The sequence below is a fragment of the Pseudopodoces humilis genome, chromosome 6 (genome assembly GCF_049639895.1).
Source record: "Pseudopodoces humilis isolate 2021_Gansu_Grassland_sample_001 chromosome 6, ASM4963989v1, whole genome shotgun sequence".
Classification (NCBI taxonomy): domain Eukaryota; kingdom Metazoa; phylum Chordata; class Aves; order Passeriformes; family Paridae; genus Pseudopodoces; species Pseudopodoces humilis.
Window position 1 is genome coordinate 27,761,689 of NC_142205.1, and position 20,693 is coordinate 27,782,381.

Sequence of the window (20,693 nt, forward strand, 5' to 3'; positions counted from 1 at the left end):
ATTCCCAGTGATGCATTATTTCAAACAACCAGCTGCCTGCAGCTGAGCTCATCAAGATGCCAGTGATTGGTACTTGGGTAAACACATGCTATCACCTCAAATGTCAGGGGTGCTTCCTTTTCATCTACAAATTTTTGACATGTAGCCTTGATAACTGAAAGTTCATACACAGAATAGAGGAAAAGTAATTAAAGCAGAGATGAAAGAATGGGAGATGGGAAAGGTAAATGTAAGCTTCCCTATCTGACATCAGAAGTGTAAACTAACTCAGGCTAGCTTTATTTAAAATAAATATGCAATCTCCATCAAAGTAGTAATATCTCACATTAAAGAAAAAAGGCCAGTAAATGCCAAAACTCTGTGAAAGAATGACAAAAAAGCCTTGAATCTCCTTAGCTGTTAATTAAGCTATTTAAAAGTTTGACACCGTTTCATTAATGAGATACGGCTTGAAAAGAAAGCAAGCCAAGATGCGTGGAGACCATACTGCCTCCTTTCCTTAGGAGATTATTTAGGTAAACAACTGGGAGAGTGAGGGGGAGGAAACAATGTTGGCAGAGAGCTGAAAATTTACTACGGCTCTGAAGCAGCAAACACACATATATATTATTTACTGTACCCCACAGATTCCTGACTGTCATACAGGTCCTGATCTGGCATTCTTTGCACAGCTAAAACTCCCACCCAAAGCTGCTGGTTCTTCAGGGCACACAGAAATACAATCTATGAACAGACTGCTGCAGTTGCACACAATTTTCCTGATCCAAGTAATTGCTTATGAATTTTTTAATTTCTATAGACTGGAAAGAATGAGCTGGAATGAGGAAAAGAATTAAGACTGACATTAATTTCTAGAAAGGTATTTTCTATTCTAACAGAAGATGAACTCTATGAATTCTATGAAATTAATTAACCTTCTATAACAACAGAAATTAATTCTATGTCCTCATTTTCATAGCATCATGGAATGGTTTGGGTTGGAAGGACTTTGAAGTTCATCTAGTTCCAAGGACCCTGCTATGGACAGGGATACCTTCCACTACACCAGTCTCTATCCAGCCTGGCCCTGAACACTTCCAGGGACAGGGTATCCACTTCTACAATTGCCTCAGGAATACAAATTATGAAACATTCTGTGAAATGTTAAGAATTCTGTATTTTCTACAGAAAACTGTGGTTTTAGCAAAGCAACTGGCAAAGGTTCACTGATTAATCTTCCACATTAAATGTGCACTGCATGGGAACACTCCATATAGGTGACTTCTCAGAAGTACGTCTTGTACTATACCCAATGGATTCACAGGTTTCCACTTCATTATTTTAAGTAAAAAGTGCAGGTAAAGAGGGTGAGCACATTCAACACAGTTTTTCAGCAGTGTTGATGTAAGTTTTTCCACTGGGAAAGTCGTATCTTAGGATGTCATCAAGAGAACGTGTGAGAACTTAAGTGAGAGAGGTGACTTGAAAGAAATGTATAGCCTGCATAAGACCATTTTTTAAATGCTTAATCTATGCTACTGCTGGCTTTGTTGTTGCTGCTGCCAGGGGGGCTTGCAAAGGACAATGGTACATTGTTTTTCAGTAAGGACAGCTGTCCTTTCAGTAGTGTGGCTGGCCTTGCTCTCACTGCCTCTCTCACCTCTGTGGTCCTTTTGATGTAGACAGGACATGCTGTTACAATAGAAACTTCATGTAAGTTTAGAATCTCTAGGTAGGGCAATTGTAACACAGGTAGGACATGTCTTCTGAATGCAAGTAATTTATTAGGGGATTTACGACTCAGCATTATAAAGACACCCACAAACCTGCATATTCAGCTGCAAGTTTTGTCTCAGTTATAACAAAGACTGGAAGTACAGTTCCAGATCCCAAGAAAAACTTGGCATCTACATTAGCACAGAAAAAAAAAAAAAAGGAAAGAAAAAAATTAAAAATAAAAGGAAATTTAATTTCTGAAAAGGCAAAGAAAAGTTTTGCCAAGTGCAGCTTTTGAAAGTGCTATTATCATCTCATATTGCCAATGCAGCTGCAAATCAAAGCTAAACAAGATCATTTTTCAAGAAGGTCAGCTCAGCATTTGCTGTAATTTTTAGCAGTTATTCACTGTATATAATGAACTTTCTATGCTCGCTCTTACAAGCAGCAGCTGGAGTTTGCTTCATAAAAATTAAGAGGCAGTTAAGAGTGCATAATAATTTCACTACAATGAAAGTAATTTTAAGTGGTGTGGGGGCAAATTCTGAACAATAATATACATATACAAAAAGGATGTCCCACTTTAAAACAAACTTCTATATGATACTCTGCATCAGAGTATATGCCAAACCTGCAGGTTTCTAGTAGGTTGGAGAGGCATTGAAGATAACAGCTCTAATTGAGCAAAACCTTGTAAAAGCAGACACACAAAATGAATTAATCCCAGAGAAGGACAAGTGACTGCAGGAGGCAGCTACTCCTCTGAGGAGCATCTGCACAACAACAGCTTGTATGTTCTTTTTCCCTTCATAGTAAGCCTGTGTCTAACTCCAACCCAATTCATTCTGAAAAAACACACAGGGTTTGGGAATCATTAGGCATACATCTGTACCCATGCATATGCAGAATTTCCTACTACTGTTCCATGAGGAGAGTTGGCCACTGGAGCTATACACAGCTTTTGCATTTCTCCAAGACTGGGCTTGCAGCAGTGGCTGACTATGTTCCTTTCTGTTTTAACACCACAGGAGAAGTGGTACCACAGTAGTACTGTTAGTACCACAGGAATAACATTTACATTTGTTCTGTGATGATGTTTGGAAAATTCAGACTAAAATATAAACCTGAAACAAATTCAAAACTCCTGTGTGCTTCAGAGTCACATTGGGTTTGGTACATCTATGTGTGTGGTGCATAGCAGAGAGCAGCCCAGTCCCTAAAAGTCATCTTATGTACTGGAACATCAGTGGTGCCCCTGAATCTCATTTATTGGTGAATATTACATCTCCTTGTCCAAAAGTTGCTGGGGGAAGATTGAGTTCAGGTGCCTACCTTCATAAAGCTGGGCATACTGCGGGAACCCAGCAGCCCTCAGCCAGTCACAAGCTTCCTTGGCCTCGATTTCTGAAAGAGGACAGAAACAAACCAGCCTCTGATTAGTGAAAAGCAGAGAAAAAACTTCCTCTCCACCACTTCTACTATCCCCACTGCAAAATAAGCACAAAGGTTTCCAGAAACTTTGAACTGAGACACGTTTGCTTATCCCAATTTTCTTTTCTTCTCACTATCGGACGTATCTTAGATTCTGGAAAGTCACTCATGCTCAACTGCTATTTATCAACAGCTCATCATTTTAATAGTAAGAGAAACAGGCACAAATGAAAACTGCAGCAGTTATGGATTATCCTGTACAGTATCTGTTAACACTAGAAAAAACAATGTGCAATCAACATGAGCAGGGTTTGTTCAGCAAATCTTATGGTCCTCTTGGCACTACTACTTTGTCTCAACAGAAATTCCTTGCAGAGCTCGCATTACTGTGCGACTTGTAGACAGTACTGACAGACTCAAGCCCAAGAACAACTGACACACTGTACTGCAGCTCACTCAAGCATATATTTACTACCCAACAAGAACCTAGTTTCACTGGAAGTCTACAAGGTATTTGTATACTTGGTGTATTACAGGAAGGTTTCCCTCACACTGCCCAAAACAGCATGCCACAGAAGAAAATTATTCACACACATATATGTTACACTGAAAGAAAGGAATACTAGACTGTGAATAAATCACATATAAATTCATTTGTTACTTAATACAAGTAGGGATAAAGAATATGTTATCCTATTGGCTCAAACTAGGAAAATATAAAAGGTACTTAGGGTATTCTTCAAGTGTTAAAGAAATGGATTGGGCTAATTATGTTCTTCAAAAAATTCAATAAAGTGCTACTGGGAATTTAGCCCCCTGCTTAGAACTGATCAAACAATGAGAAATCAGAAACTATTAAAGTTTGTCTGGCTTTGATAATATTCACTGTTCCTGACAGACCAGGAAACAAAAGTTTCATTATGCACAACTCAGTACACAGTTTTGCCACCTACTTGGAGAGGATACTCTGGCTACCTGCTGCAGAAACCATGTACAAAGGGGCCAGCTCAGAATTGCTCCAGATACAGGTTACTGCATACAGGGCATTGAAAACCCAAACATAGTGTAAGCAAAATATCACAAGATTTTGTCATGCTATGAAATATTCCCAGCGCGACATAGGTACACAAAATTGGATGAAATGGCAGGCACATTTTGGCGTCTCCAACCCCGTCTCATTTTCCAAATTGCTACAATAGTGTTAAAATATTTGTGCTCTGCCAAACTACTTTACTAAGACACATATCCAAACCAAGGGGTTAAGGTGAGCCAAAACACAACATTCCAGATAAATAAACATCTAAAAATCCACTCCTGTTGAAGTCAGGACAAGCAGGCATTTGTGCAACTTCTGTTTGCTTCACCTTTGGGTTATGGGACCACATGAGAACAAGCACGTACAGACATATTGACTTAGCTACTGATTAAGAAAAGGCATTCTTCAATTCCAGTTGCAAATGACTTCAAAGTTTTGCTTCAAGTAGTATTTAAATTTCAGTATGCTAAGGAAATATGCGGGAAATTTAATAAAGAAGAAAAAAAAATTCTAAAATATATTTGAAACTTGTACGGCTAAAGCAAGAACAAACAAGACCATAGATTAATACTTTAGAAGCAATTAAAGCAGCAAAGCAAAAAAAAATTTGCAACTAATTTTTAAGAGTACTTAAAATAAAATGCAGTATCTTATAGCTCAATTCTTCAAGAGTGTCTGGACTGAATGAGAATTTTACTTGATTTAAAACCAGGGAAAAACCCTGATCCTAGATAACAAGCATTTGCCAAAAAATGCAGGGAGATGCTTGCAGTGCAATTGAAAAAGCGTCAGATTCCTTACTACTACAGGCACTCTTCAATGTGTTTAAATATTTGTTCACAGATCCTTTACTCAGCACCCCAGATGTATGACCTGTAAATTATTTCTAGAGCTAGAAAATGATGACCATGCATTCACTGGACTCTTTTCACCACAGAGGCTTTGTGTATGTTTTCTGCAAATGTATATGCCAGTTATGTGGAAGTTACATTTTATGGGCACCCATGTGCCTTTGGGATTTTCAAAGCATATTTGCTTTCAAAATACCTTTGTGAATCCCCCAAGAAGTTTAGGCAACGAAACACCTGAATTTTTCCTATCTGTCCACGAGAATTGCAGAAACAAAACACAAGTGCACCTGTCTGTCAATTAGGCTACGTAAATGCCTAGGATTGGGTACAAGACAGTGCTAAGTGTTTGAAAGCTGAATTTGCCCCGTTTTCATAGGCCAAGCTGCAAGCCCTGTTGCAAGCCCTGGAAGGGCAAAGGGATGCAAGTCTTCTGCCAGCCCTTGAAAGGGTGAAGGGTTTGGACTACTGTCTTGAACAAGGGGCCAGGGAGTGCCCTGAGGGCAGGGCTCTCTCCATGTCATCTCCACCCACACAGAGAATGGGTAAGAGAGGGACTTGTTCAACTCCAGCTGGCCAAACTCAGGATTCTTCCTAGACTGTACTCCTATGTGGTGTGATCAAAGGGAAGGGCAATTTTTTAACCCAGCGTCCCTATCTCAGCCTTGTTGGCTACTGATGAGCCAGAGTATGAACAAAACTGTATATGTGTGTGAAATTCAGGCAGATCAAAATAGAGGGAGAATCCAGCCCAAGGTGCACTGAATAAGTGCACAGAAAGCCAAGTACACTGAACAAGCTTCCCCACAATAAGAGTTAGAAATTTAAACAGCTGAGAGCTTGTCTAGGTAAAAGGTTTATTACCACAGCTTAACTGGAATCTGTGTTTGAGAATAATATACATTGGTTACACCTGAGGTTCTGGACAAATCATTTAAACTACTCTAGAAGAAGAAGCTCATTCCCACAATTTCCAAATTCCAGCTTCCAGCTCAGCAGCATTAGCCCTGGGACTCTTGGTTTGCCAGCTGTCAGTTTCATATCCGAGTGGACATGAGAATATTTATGCACAAGTCCTTGTCATCCTGATCAAGGGCAATCAAGATAATAAGAGACAAAAGAAAGAAGAACAGGCCTTCCAGAATCAGATTTTCCAACTACTTCTAAAAACATTTAGAAGGGACAGAGTATTCAACAGCCTTTGTTCGGTATCCCAGGGGACATAGGTTACAGGTAATTATCTGAGCTATGAACACACTGTCAAGCAAAGCATTTGCTTGGTTTGGGCCAGCTGATAGCCACAGGGAGGAGAGGAAACTTGCAGAGGAACTCTACACTGCTTTCCAACCTATTTTAGGAAAGTCCTACTTCAGCCACAATTTGCAAAGCAGTTTCTGATGAAGACCTGGCAGCTGAACTGATAAGCTGCTGCAGGCAAAGGACTGGTCTCACTCCCTCCTTCCCACTCCATCCCTGCAGTGCCACTTCCTTTCTGAATCAAACATCCTCGCCAGTTAAAACCTTTACAATAAACTACCATTCAGTATACATTCCAAGCAAGAAATGTATGTGCAGCTTTTCAGACATGCATCCTGTGCCCTCCCACAGCAGCAGGAGGTTCTTGTACGAAAAACCACTGGCAAGAAAGAAATTGTGCTATTATTTCTAAATGTCCTGATTAAAAAAAAAAAAAAACCACCAAAACTCAAAAATCCCAAAAACCTCTTAGAAAGTAAAACAAAACAAATTTAAAAACCTCCACCCAAATCCCTAAAATCCCCAAAAAGAAGTACAATGAAGTCTTTATTCTTGGTGTCGTGTAAGCAAACAACAGGCTAATGTGTTAAAGAGGAAACTGGAAATTTTTATTGGAAACAGCTTTATTTGTTAGTCTGTTTTACAAAGCAGTCCCCCATGCTCAAATCAAGGGTAGGAGTTCCTTTTGTGTATGGTTGGTAACCATTAGTCCTTATTTACTCACTTCCAGAGGGATTAGGAGAACTCAATTCTTCCCCAGAACAGTAAATTAAAATGGAAAAGTCTAATTTCCTTTTTTGTTAAACTTTGGTTAATCTTGGTTCCTGGCCTTGTAAATTTGCAAGTTTAGACCTTTAAAGTAAAAATATCTCAATTAACACCTTGTTTGAAACTGCAGTTGCAGAAGGGAGAACTGTAAGGTATCTATAGTCTTTTGTTTAATGATACCTTCTCTCCCATAGAAAAGAACCACACAGTGATGCTGCAATAATATTCTTTCAGAAAAAAATAATCCTAGCAGTCCAGTTAAGACAGCAACAACATTTACTTTCCTTCTTTTTTGCTTCCATGAAATAACATGCAATTTAAACACTATCTCTTTCAGGGTCTTCAGGACAAGGTGCAAAGCAGATGTATCTTTGTACAGTCATGCACTGACTCAATTTTCACCTAAGTGCTAAACATCTTACGAAGTTTTTCCAAGCAGATGGTTTCCTCTTGCCTCAATTCAGACACCTTCACAATCATATTAGCACCTCCACACATCAGTTCTACTCATCTCACCTTTTGGCTCTGTTAAGAGAGCAGCTCATAAAAATCTGTAGTGAGACTGGTAAAATCAGCACTCTAAAAATCAAATTTCAGAAAAAAATGGGCATCACTTCTAAAGGTTCACTTCAATGTCATACATAACTACTGGTTTCTCTGAGCTGCATGACTGCACCTTGTTCTTAATTTTTAAGTAAATTATTCCAGTTGAAATTCACCATTTGAATTTTCTTTCAGAAGAGAAAAAAAAGACTTGTAGAAATTGAACACAAAATCATCTTCCCGAATTAGCCTGAGGGAAAGGCTCTCCCATACAGTGCAGAGAATGAGTCCAAATTTTCATGAAAGCTGGAGACGAACACTGTCACTTTAATGCCTGAAACTCCATAAACTCTGCATGTTTGCTAAGGCACAGAGAAGCACATGGAGCACACAGAGCTCAAAGGATTCTTCCCCATCCTGGACTGAAGGTCCAGTTTAATTGCTGCAAATGACTGGCAGCCCCTTTTTCTGTCTGTATCAGAAATTACCTCTCCCTACATGACATGTCCCTCTGAATCTTCTGGTGCTCTGCAACATTTTTGTTCAACTCAAAAACACCGTCCTGAGCTATTAAGAAACTTGAGATCATTCAGGATCATATTTTTTAAGACCAGCTGTGGTATACGTGAGAAATATTCTTCTTTGGATAGAATTCCACTGCCCAAGTACAAGCAATCATTTTTCCTAGTGCTTGAATTGCTTCCCTGACACGTGAATTGTGGTCCCAACACTAGACCTGATCACACTATCCAACCACTCAGTCTATAGATACATGAACACAGATGTGAAATCTGAGACAAACCGGGGAAATAACCGCACTGTGGCAGCTGTCCACAAATGAGCCGTCCAGGCACTGAAAATGATAAATCAGTTCTGTGTAATGTCATATGCCTGCAGCCCTTTAAAGTTGGGACAGTATGACTGACTTCCTAAGAGTAAGCCTGTTATGTGTCCATGGCCTCAGATGGTTTTTGCTTTGAAGATATGCGACTGTTGCTTGAAAATAATTAAATTCCTTCTTGTAAGTCTGTTTTTTCTCAAACTTATATCGTTAAATATTCCTTGGGCAGTATCATTAACTTAGTGCTCTGCACCTTTCAAGAACGCAGGACATAGCGAGAACTAAAGAAAGCAAAAATATAATTAGTTAAGAACAGCATTTTATAAGGATAATGCTCTCAAACACAAGCTTGACTTATTTTGTCAGTAAGTGTTCAACTACTAAAAACTACAGCATTCTGCAAATCCCATTAAAAGCTCTTGCCAAATTTCTAACACATTTGGAATTTCTTCCACTTCTAAGAGAACAATCTAATCTTATACAATTGTTCTAGATTGACAGTCTGACACATTCAGTCCATGAAGGATGCATTTCTAGAACCAGTGAGATCAAGAGAATATAAAGCACAGCTCTTGAACTGATAATGAGCTTGCAGGTTTTGAAGTGAAAGCTAGCAACCTTCTCAAGAGAATAACTTCTTTCACCTTCTAAGTGCAAGTTACATTTTGCAATTGCAGCTGCCTTTTTGATGTGCTCCTGTATTTCACTGTGCTTCAATTTACCTTCTACAGTCAAATGATACATGTTGTGACCCCCACTTACTGCTGCCTGCCTCAGCAATCAATTTAAGCCAGTATGGATGCATGTGCAATTTTAAGAAAATACCTTATTAAAAACTTTCAGAGGGATGGGGAGAGGAGAACTCAAAAATTCTTGAGGGAAACCATATATGACACCAAAAACATATACTGCTTTCTAGTCATAAAGCCCCTAGAAACGGTGATGAATGCTACTCAGATATTCCACGACTATATGATGATGACTAAAAAAATACTTTCTTTGTGCTGTCTCCTGCTGGCTTTGGGTTAAACATGGGACTGACTGGCTTTTTCAAGTTACAGAGCCTTGAAGCAAGACAGTAACTATGCAGTTGATGTTATGTATAAACCACAGGACACTGGGAGAAGAAACAGAGTATGTTTGGAATTTGTGTGGGAACAGATGAAGAAGTAAGGAAACAGATGTTTAAGATCATATATTGATGTTTTCTCTGAAAAAAAAAAAGCAGGAAGCTTGAACACCCTTTTTTTTTTTTTTTGGTCAGCAGAACTTTTGAAAAAAGCAAATGGCTTACTTCCACTGATAGGATTTAAGTTTGTTTATTTCCTTATTGATGAAAGCTAAATAAAAATAAAAAATAAAATAATAATAAAAAAAAGAATGTGACTGGTTTCCAAAGTATCTACAGAGGTGTACATTGGCTGTATGTACTTTCCCTCCTTCCCAACCATACCAAATTACAGAATACAGTACTTTTAATTGCTCACTAATACTTTTGCTAGCACAGCAAACACAATACTGCTTTTGTGCAAAATGCTTTTGTGCAAAATCTGATTATTTAACTTGAACCTCCTTTTCCTAAGTCTTCAGCATACCAAAATCACTTCAGAACTTTTTCAGCTCAAAACATAAAAAGAGAAACAACATTTGTTGAAAATATTTCAAATGTTTAGAGACTGAGCCAACACTTGTTAAAACCAATGGGAGCCTCCATAAATTTCAGAGGACTTAACTAGGACTTTCCCAGTGGTGGATCTGTGGGTCTCTAAAACCCAACAAAACTTTTTCAGGAATAAATAGGGTCAGTTTCACTATTTTTAGCATGGGGAGAAACAAGGAAGGACAGTGCCTGATGGCAGGAGGTCAGAGAGGCACAATCACCACCTCTAGAGCATGCCCAGGCTGGCAAGAGGTCCCTCCCTCTGTCAAGAGGACCAAGCACAAGTGATTAGCTCTGAAATGCAACAAATCAACATAATTTTGAGACCTAATAAAGGGCTACTGAAATAAAGGATATTCCACATGTGTCTGTCAAGCCCTTTTCCTACACACTGTAATAGATTGCAACTACTGCTTATTTTCACACCATTAAATATGTTCCTAGCTGCCCAACGTTAGCTGCATTACTTCCTAACTCGTTGAAGGCTTTGGGAAAGCATGTTCTAGGACACAAAAGAATCATCACAACTCCTGGTTTACACTGCAGGTTAATAATTTATTCCTAAATAGATTTTTGTTTTGTTTTGTTGATGTTTTGGGTTTTTGGTTTTTTTTTTTTCATTTTGAGCATATACAGGAGAATTAGGAAAGAAATTTAAAAGCCAATGCAATCTGAAGATAATAAAACTTTGTTTAATTGGAAAACTATAGCTTGATGGGGTAGTTTTCCTGCCAAATAACAACTCTTTTGATAGGTTAAAGATGGTCTTCTTCCATCTTGTTTTTAAGAAGGTTCACAGATGAAGAGGAACAAGATGTCAAGTGACTTAAAAAACCCTCAAGAAATAATTAGGCACGTGGGTTATTTATCTGGCCTGCTTAACACAGGGTGGTCTTGGAGGAGGATTATTTGGGGCAGAGAAAGCAGTTCGTCAAATCCTCTGATGGAGGTCATGTTGACAGATTCCAGAGCGAGAAACAAATCCTCCTCCAAAGAGTGGGAAATAGAAGATGACTTTAACCTTCTCTTCTCTCAGAAATTACTTGGTCAGCATGACCTTTGAGAACATAATGAAGGGCAAACATTAACTGTTGCTACTCCCAAGCCCTGCATCAATATCCTCCAATTGTCCCCGTCTGCAAGCTCGTGGTGTCCATGCTTGCACACAGTGTGCAAAGCTCAGCTCAAAGGCTCATCCAGCTCCAGAGGGAGGCAAAAGTGAGTGTGCCCAGCACGACAGATAAAAAAGGCACAAAACGTGGGCTACATATTCAGATCTAGCAAATAACAGTGCTGGAAGAACTCATCTGAACTGGCTTAACAGTTCATATAAAAGAAAAGAGATTTTCTGGACAGCTACTTCTTTGAGCTTGTTGCACCTCAACCTCAATACTATCCATGCATGTAAGAAGATCTGTATGGAAGAATGACTACTTCTACATGATAACCACTTTCAGCCAACCTCATTGATGATCCAGTCCCAAACTACATCCTGTGTGGATGATACAACACCAGATACAAAATACCAGTGACAGTGAAAAGCCCAGCATAAAGCTTTCTTCCCTGATGCAGAATTAAAGATGCAAACATGGATTTTTCCAAAGCAAACATTACTATGAACATATTGTTTTCAGATATTAGTTACAGTATTATTGTCTGTGATACTGCACATTTGAAAATGCTTCTCTCAGTACAAGGTCTAATGCTCACATTTTGTATGAATAAGAAGAAGGAAATTTAAATCAGATCATGAAGCTTTCCACTGGAAAGTTTCTTGTTTCTTATGTGCAGGAAATCTGTTCTTAGAACTCATGGAGAACAGAGGGAAGGGTGGACAGCAGAGCATCCAGTTCTGTGGTCCACAGAGTCACAGAGAAAACATGCACAAAATGCAAAAATATGATTGGCAGCAGGGGGGGATATATTTTTGTTAATCCTGAAACTGCAGTAAATTACAAGAGCAGATCTGGGAAGATCAAACTCTGTCTACCACTGGCTTCAGCAAATGAGTTTCATGCATCTCCTCAGGAATCATTCTTAGTACAGACTACTGCATTTGAATAGAAAGATTTAGACAATTGTAAAATAAATACATTTAAACCCAAATCTATGGAACTGCACCCTTTTAGACTTTAAAAAAATGCCCCACAAGAAATCAGTGAGCCATCCTATTGTGTCTGTATTAGGAGAGAGACCAGATAAAATCTTTTCCTGATCCTGTCTCACCTACCACAGTCCTTCCCAAGGGAAACAAATACTAGACAAAATTTGTAAGAATATTCATCCTAAGAAATAAAAATGCTTCTCATGCTCTTCTAAAGGCACCAAAGTAGTTTAGAATGGTCTTCAGTGCTACCTGTAACTTTCAGATAATGAAACTCAGGGAATTACAGCTAGCTGGCTAAGCCTGTGGTTCTGCCACTTTTGCCAATGGTATACTGTACTAGCAGATCTACTGATTTCAAAGATATGCTGAGTGGGATAGGGTACCACTGTCAGCAAGAATGACAGGGTAAGCATCCAGTAAAAAGAACCAGAAAGTTCCAAACACAGCCCAGTCCTATGCCCCTTTCATTAAAATTGCTTCGCATAGATGATAGAATTTGCTTTTTCCTTAGAACAGGAGAAGGAGGGAAAGTAGATGAGAAAATAAAAAAGAAAAGAAAAAAAAATCTTGGCGAAAAACTTTAGTAATCGAAAAATATGCAAGACAATCCTGATACCCTGCACCATGCAGAATTACCAGCTGCTTAGGTACAAGCAAGAAATATGCCTGGAATTGCTGAAATTACCAAAATTACTGCATAGCTACACTCATTACATTACTGTAAAGAATAAAGAATTTGGTAATTAATTCACCTTGAAACACTGAGATTCAAACAGTAAGTAGAACTCTATATATGTAGAATATATATATATGTATATAAGAATATATATAAATTATACAGGGCACCATATCTTTATTTAGTGGAGATCAAACCAGCAAATTTTTTTGTGACCAGCATATCATTTGATTGCTGTATTTCTATAACATGCACAAGAAGGAAGGGGAAACATCTGAAGTTATTTTTATTTCCCCAAGTCTTCTGGCTATACTGTATGAATGCTAGGGTGGGTCTGGCATTGTCTGAAATGTGTCAGGGTCCTTTTGCATAGCCTCATTTCCTTCTTCCTGTCGCTAGGAAGGATAGTTAAGCATGAAAAGTGCCTGTTTACAGTACAGGACCATCCTGTTAAGCACATGAGTTCTCTTCCTCTGTCTCCTTTTAACCAGCCGAGGGTGCATTGTGTTTATGCTCAAGCTAGTATCACAACTCCCATCAGAGGAGAATTGTAAGAGAAGTCTGAATCTCTCAAGGAGCCCAAACATAACATACTGTGGTATTCTGCCTAGGAAAAAAAACCCAAAAAAAACAACTTTATAGTGCAAACTGCATCTCTAAATATTTGCAGAACTCATAAATTCACATGCCTCAAGCAAACCACTGCCTAGAACGCAATGAATTAGAAGAACTGGAAAAGTAAAAACCAAGCCACCTCATCTCCTTTTTCTAGGAATCTTAATATAAACAGTTGAGATTAGTGCATGAGTACAAGTACAGTACCTTTATCTACCCCCCCCATCACAGGCAAAATAAACTGGGCACTTGTGAGTTTCCTTGAGCAGCATCAGTCTTCCACTCTGGCCCACCAAGGGCAGCTGCAGAAGTGGCTGGGAAGACCCTGACTCAAGAATTAAAAATCCTAGACAGAATCTACACTACCGAAAAATAAAACTAAATAAAACCACCAGATATGTTCTTGCTGTTAACTACCACTTAGAAATGACATTTTATGACATGTAGGAAGTTTAAGCCTTATGGTGTTTAAAACAATGCATCAGCACTTCCTTTTGATTAAAAAAAAAGTATCAATTAACAACCCAACTTATTTTAAAAGAAGATGGGATCGAGAAGAGGCCACAAAAGGTAGGTCTGATTTCTATGAACTCATAGGTAAAAGGAATCTTGTCAAAATGATATCTACATCTTCTCTTACACATACTGTATTCTGTAATCAAAGAATCTCAGTCCTAATTATGATCCCATCAGCAAATTGAAGTAGCAACCCAAACTCATTAATCTGAGAGACATCCATGCCCCTTCCTGGCCATCTCAGCCTTTTTGTTTTTGTTGCTTCTACCAGAGATGCAGAGCAGGATGCCTAGAGGACAGCAGTAATAATACGTAGGAAGACAAGAAAGCAGGCTACAGCTGTGGAATCAACAGACACACCTAATACCAACTCCATGTGCTGTCAGCCAGCAATGGCCTGCTTGCCAGACAGATGCTGAATCAGTCTGGTACTGAGCTGTTGACAGATTCATACTCAGAGGCTCATAAGAAATCTGCCTATTATCTTCCTTAAGTTCACTACAAACAGCCTTAAAACATAACCTGACTCAGAGAATTGTTACTGAACTGCTGTTAGGAATTTCTTGGTCAGGGCAGGGCAATTCAAACAGATCACACTTACTCCTGTAAAAAAAAATATAAACATCTATAGTTGATGGCTAAGATAAAATTGCATTCCTCAGTCTTTCAAATCAGTAAATTAAGTGTTAAGTAAATCAGTGTTAAGCACTATGACACATCACGCAGAATCTTCTGACTTACATTGTTTAGATGTTTAAAATACATTGTTTAAAAGTAGTTATTTCTTCAAATTTTCCCAAAAAGAATATGAGGGGGCAAAAACCCCAAAATAAATCTGTTGCACCAGTAGTAAGCGCCTTGACTGGCAACAGAACTCATTAGGTTAATGGCAACACATCGCTCAACAGCTTCACAGTTTCGGCGGAACCAAGTCACTGCTGTGGTTTGCAAAGAAAGGGAGGGTGACACGGGACGTAAAACTGACCGACTGGAAAACGGCATCGGCTTTCTGTTATCCTCGAGAAGGGAAAAGGGAAGAGGGGGGTAGGGGTGAGCCCGTCTGGCAGGAGGTGCTGCTCCTCCACCGGGATCAAAGCCGCCGGGGGTGACATCAGGGCTGGCCACCGCCGCACGGGGGGAGCCACCGGGCTCCTGGAGGCCATCGGGCTAATTACGGAAAACTTCAAAAGGAACTCGACGGTTCCCGTCTCGCAAGGGCTCCCAGAAAAAAAACCCAAAAAAACCCCAAAAAAACCCAAACAAAATTAGCCAAAACAGAGAGAAACGAAAATTGGGGGGGGGGGGGGGAAGAAAACGGAAAGAACCCCAAAAACAAACCACCGAAAAAGAAAGATGCGCCACGGTGATCTTCAGGGAGCGGCCGCATCCCGAGCGGCGCTCCGCGCCCGCGGTACCCCGCGCCTCTGCTCCTGACGTGTTAACCCTTTCGGCTTCCGAGTACAGCCAACGCGGCCGCTTCCCAGACACAGAGCTAATCCCGGGCTCCCGCGGCGCTCCCGTCTCACCTGGGGCCGCTGCCGCCCCCACGACGCTTCTCACCCGGGCACACGGACGGGCCAGGACCCGCGGTCGCGGGCCGCCCGCCCCCCTGCCAGCGCTGCCTCCCCGGGTGCTGCGGGATGACGACACGAGCGGGATCCCGTCCCCTCTGCCCCACGCGCCGTCCCCACGGCACCTTCCCGCAACGCCGGCCGCGATGCGCGGAGCCTGCGCCCCCCAAAACAGGCCGGGAGGGGATCCCCGAACTTACGTGTGAGGATCATGGTCTCCGCCGGCCGCGGTGGCTCCGCGGGACTGCCTGCGGGGCCGGCTGGCTGCGTCCCTGCCTGCCCGCCTGCCTGCGCGGCGGCGGCTCGGCAGTGACACCGGCCGCGGGCAGCGCTGCGCCCGCCCGGCCCCTGCAGCGCGCCCCCCCCCGGCACCGCCCCGCCCCCGGCCCGCTCCTCCGCGGCCCCGGAGACACCCCCGGGAGAGAGAGACCCCCGGGAGAGAGAGACCCCCGGGAGAGAGAGACCCCCGGGAGAGAGAGACCCCCGGGAGAGACCCCCGGGAGCGGGAACGCGGCACGAGCCGGACCCCGAGGGCCAGGGAGGCGTGACACGAGCGGGCACAGCGCACACGCACCCGTGCACACACCAACTTGCACACGCACGTACGCACCCCTGTCCCTCCGTTGCACCTCTGGGGAGCCTAGGGGACTTACACAAACCAAAGGTAATGCTGTCAAAGACGACATTAAGGCTTCTGTGCCTTTTGTTCCATTTGGTTTTTAATGGCTGTCAGCTCTTGGGGTGGCCAGGTTTATAAAAAGCAGTCAGCAAAGCTCTCAATGCTTTTTCTTTCTTCTCAGAGAAGAAAGTTGACTGAAAAGGCATCATGGTTCCTCGGTGTTACAAACTGGAGAGGTTTGGAATGGCCTGAGCAGCCCAAGACATGCCAGTCCCTCCTTCTCCAGACACCACGCTGAGGAGTGCTGTGAAATTTTGGAATTCTTGAGCACCATCAAAGTCTCAGTCTGAACCTGGATGGAAAATAAGCATTTTTCCTATGGGGACCACAGCGCAGTGATAGGCAAGTCCTGGAGATAGTGAAGCAAAGCCTGGCTTCATAGCTCTATGTCTGGGAGTTGCTCCCTGCACCCCGTATTCCCCTTTATATTTTGCAAAGAAATTTTGAATGCTTGTTGCATGGTTGACACATTCAGGACTGTAAAATGGCACAAAACAGGTACTTGTGAGCAGCTGCCAAACTATAAGCATGGAAGAAAGTATTGTAAAATTTGAAAATATCTGTCAAAGATTATGATTGGTTTGTTTTCTTCCAAGCCAACATCATATTTTATACTCACTGGTGTTATTCTAACGTTCAGTTGTCATTTCTGCACTATGAATACAGATATAAAGTATACATAATGAGATGCTTGAGCTGGCAATTTCCTGAAAAATAAACATCTCCCTCTTCTAGAGGGTGCAAACCGTGGCCAGTTGGCCATTATAGTGTTGTTTCTGGAAACCCCTACACAGCTCTAGGTCATTAATTTACTTTAATAGCCCAGAAGAGGTTGGAAATGCACTATATCTTCGAGCTTAACTTTACATATGTTACCTGCTTAATCAATTACTTCTTCCTATCTAACCTGGCTCATGCACTTTTTGGCATAGCCACATTTACCTTCATTTTTGAATGTTTCTTGTAAGGTCAGGATGTATGTTTATTAGATAGGTCAGGCACATCAAATACTAATTCCTAACTCTAGCATGGGGAAGACAGACATATGCTATGCCCCAGATGTTGAAAAGACAAAGTAATCCAAATCTAATTGGCTTTCTGTATGTATTGTCTTTCATTTCATGCAGTTGGTTGGCTAGTAAGTGTCAGAGTAGCCCTGAAGAGATGAAATATACTGGTTACATATTGTGTGTGATTTTCAGTCAGACAAGGGAGGGAAAAAAGGGAAAAAAATTACCAAGAACATATGGGGAATCATGCTGGCCCAAAGGCATTTCTATCACAATAATAATGCTGGAACCAGGAGACCACCAAGTGTTAATACCCTCTGTAAAAATCAGGGTTTGTTCCTGTAAACACAGACTGCCTAGGCTGCTTCCTGGACCAAGCCTTCATTTTGTATAGGAAGCTTTTGTATAGAACCCACAGGAAGCTTTTGAAGGAGGAGAGAATGGACTTCACAGAAAAAAATGGGAAAAGTTGGGAGAACTTGGCATTGTGAAAGGGAACTCAAAAAAGCGAAAAATGAGAGGAGATGTGTACAATAGTGAAGTAAAGTCCAGATTGAGAGGGTTGTGTGATAGTTGCAAATCAAGAATTTGAAATCAGAGTTTCATTTGAGGATTCTGAGAGGAGTGAGTGACAAGATTGCTGATTACTCAACAAATGTGCTCCAGACAAAGAAGATGGGAAACTCTCAGTAATTAAATCAAGGGTTATCATTCTCCCCTCTACCAGTTTGCTAAATAGCAAATGAAGGCTGTTTAAAGATGATGCTGACAATGAAACACTGTTTGTGCTTTAGTTCAGCACTCCTGTTCTACTTGCAAATCTAATTAGCTGCCACAGTAAAGGAGGAATCTCCATCCTCATTCAGTCTCTGCAGACATGTCAGAAACAGTGACTTTTGTGATGGAGCAGTCTGTCTGTTGGGATCATTGCTAAATAGATGCTGGAGGATTATCACTGACCTGGATTAGATTCTTGCTGGTAATCTAAAAGAGAAAGGCTTTGATTGTAGTTTGTTATCAACTGCTGAAGACACACAGTCACTCGGGCTTGCATTTTAACTAGGACTTCTATAGGGCTGCTTAAGCAGGCGTATTTTGGAGCTGAAGCAAGGCACCAGTCTCACATTTGCTGTAAAACGTGCTCAGAGGAGCATTCCACCTGAGGCATGGGTGTTTAACAGGCTACAACCACCCTAATCACTCATCCGGCTTTAAAGAGTGTTGTGAAATCTGGAAAGCTTTGGCCTTTAATATTTTTATTTCTTTATCTCTCTGGCTATTCAAAGAGCAGGCAGCTGCCTGACAGAGACACAGGATTTTGGAAGTAGCCTGCCTAAGAGGATTGTTTCTGTGGAGGACTGTTATCCTTAATGCAATCAATGAGCTCTTGCTGGATGGTAAAGTAATTGTAAAGGGTTGCCCGACAGGCACAATTACCCAGTTTAAAAGGTGAATTCTCCTTCTGTTGTAACTGCATAAGGGAGTGATTTGCAGGAAGGCATCTAATAATAAGGACTTGATTGTCCTCTGCTTTCCCTCCCAGGCCCAAATGCCTTAATGGTTAACTGTACCCCTGTCATCCTTTTTCTTCTAAATAGTGCAGTACACAGAGGAGTTCCAATTCACAATCAGTCAACTGACCTGCTGGTACAAACACAGGATTGTCAGACACATGACTGCAATTCTAAATGCTAGTATTAATATCCTCTTAGCAATGGCATGATAGATTATGGAGCAGTTTCAAACTGAGTTTCCAGGCCTCTGGTTCTGGGCTTGGAGTCCTACTCTGTTTGGGTATATTTGTATGTAGTATTTCCACAGTCCAAAGGACTTTCATGTTCCAACCATTGTCAGTGAAATAATGGTCTGAATTTTCTAGCACTTGACTTTACTGAAAGTAATTACTTAAAGAAGTCTGTCATTGTTCAGGCCTCTTGACAAAGAGTGTTTGCACTATCACTTTGCAGAGATAAGTGATATTAACACTGCCTTGCTTCCAGAGAAGGAAAGACATGGTTTCACTGACTCCAGAATCACCAAATGAAAGAAAGCATCTACCCAAAATACTTTTTAACAAAATATATAGTAAATTCACTATATTGCACAAGCAGACGTGCTGCTCTACAGTGTGTAATTTATTGCTCTCTGCTCTAGAAATCTTCCTATAAAAATGAACACTATTAGAAATGTTACCAGCTTGTAATGTATATTAGACTCTTGTAGCTGATCCCAGGCAACATTCAGTTGGATGTTGTCCTCCCCCTTTTAAACAGTAAAAACAATAAAGAAAATTACCCTTGCCTTTTTCTTTGTGGTCCATATAAGCAGCTATTTTAAAAGAAGAGGTGAGAGCTCTGTGCTTTTGTCTGCTTTTGAATGCCATCAATCACTGTGAGTTCAACAGTTTGGAAATGAAATAATGAAGTTCACACTGTATTGAAGAAAGATTCTATTCTATAAAGGCACTACAGAATAAGAAACAAAAATAGAATTAAATTGACAAAGGTACAATTTGATAAAATATAAATATGGAAAAAATAAGGAGAGAAAATCAATATTTTCATTCAACTTTAAACAGAGAGGATAAGCTGTTTAGCTTACATGAAACACCATTGGTTTGTAGAAATTTTTGAAGATGTAGGGTCTTTCTAATATTGTGGCTAAGGTGCTGTCACAGGTGAAGATTTGTTTTTCAAGACTGCAGAATTTTATGCTGTCAGCCTTCCCTTCAATTAAAAGCTGTATTTTTACCTTAAAAAGTTGATTCACCTTTGCAAAAATAACCAACAGAATTTAATGTTCAAGAAAGCAAGGAAAGTAGGTAAACCAAACCTTATCTAGAAGAAGTGCTCACAGAAGCATAGTTAGAATTTCTAACCTTTGATGAGAGCTCAGAGATGATCCAGAGTAAGTGTGTATGGCTTGTGGCACACAGAAGTTCTTCTTCCTTATATTTAGAAATTTCAGAATAACTGTACTATTACTGATAAAGACAACATCCATAATTGATCACTGTTTCACACAAAGGAATCTCAACCTGCAATTATCAGGATTAAAACCTCTGCATGTGTGTAAAATGGTAAAAATGTTTGTGTAAGTGAGATCTAATGGATATGCAAGTTAAGGGGGCTGGCTGTTACACTGCATTAGAGAAAGCTGTAATAAAGGTTTGTCTCAGCCAAGACACCATCCCTAGGTGTAGTGGTGGTAATTGCCTTGCTGGCTGTGTGGCAGCAGAGAGAGCTCCATGGCACCAGGAGTCATCTCTGAGCCCTCTCCTTTCTTTGTGGGTCATTTAAAGGACGACATTGATGCCCGAGCCTCAGCCCAGTTCTCTTCCTCTGTGCTTACAAATTACAGTGATCAATCGAGTGTGAGAGGAAGACAGCTTGTACTCAATATATGTATTACAAAAGGATCAAAAGATGAGCAACTTGATG

General features: G+C 40.7%; 1 protein-coding gene across 6 annotated transcripts in view; it reads right to left on the bottom strand.

Moving 5' to 3' along the window:
* Positions 1-20,693, bottom strand: part of DLC1 (DLC1 Rho GTPase activating protein) — a 212,295-nt gene that overhangs the window by 22,115 nt on the left and 169,487 nt on the right. For 5 of the 6 annotated variants that reach the window (XM_014261642.2, XM_005517699.3, XM_088056210.1 and 2 more), the window contains one exon: positions 3,028-3,099. In XM_014261642.2, the coding sequence (XP_014117117.2) occupies positions 3,028-3,099 (72 nt within the window). Of the gene's footprint in view, positions 1-3,027; positions 3,100-15,764; positions 15,871-20,693 lie in introns of those variants that run through there. The other variant, XM_014261651.2, reaches the window with a different exon arrangement.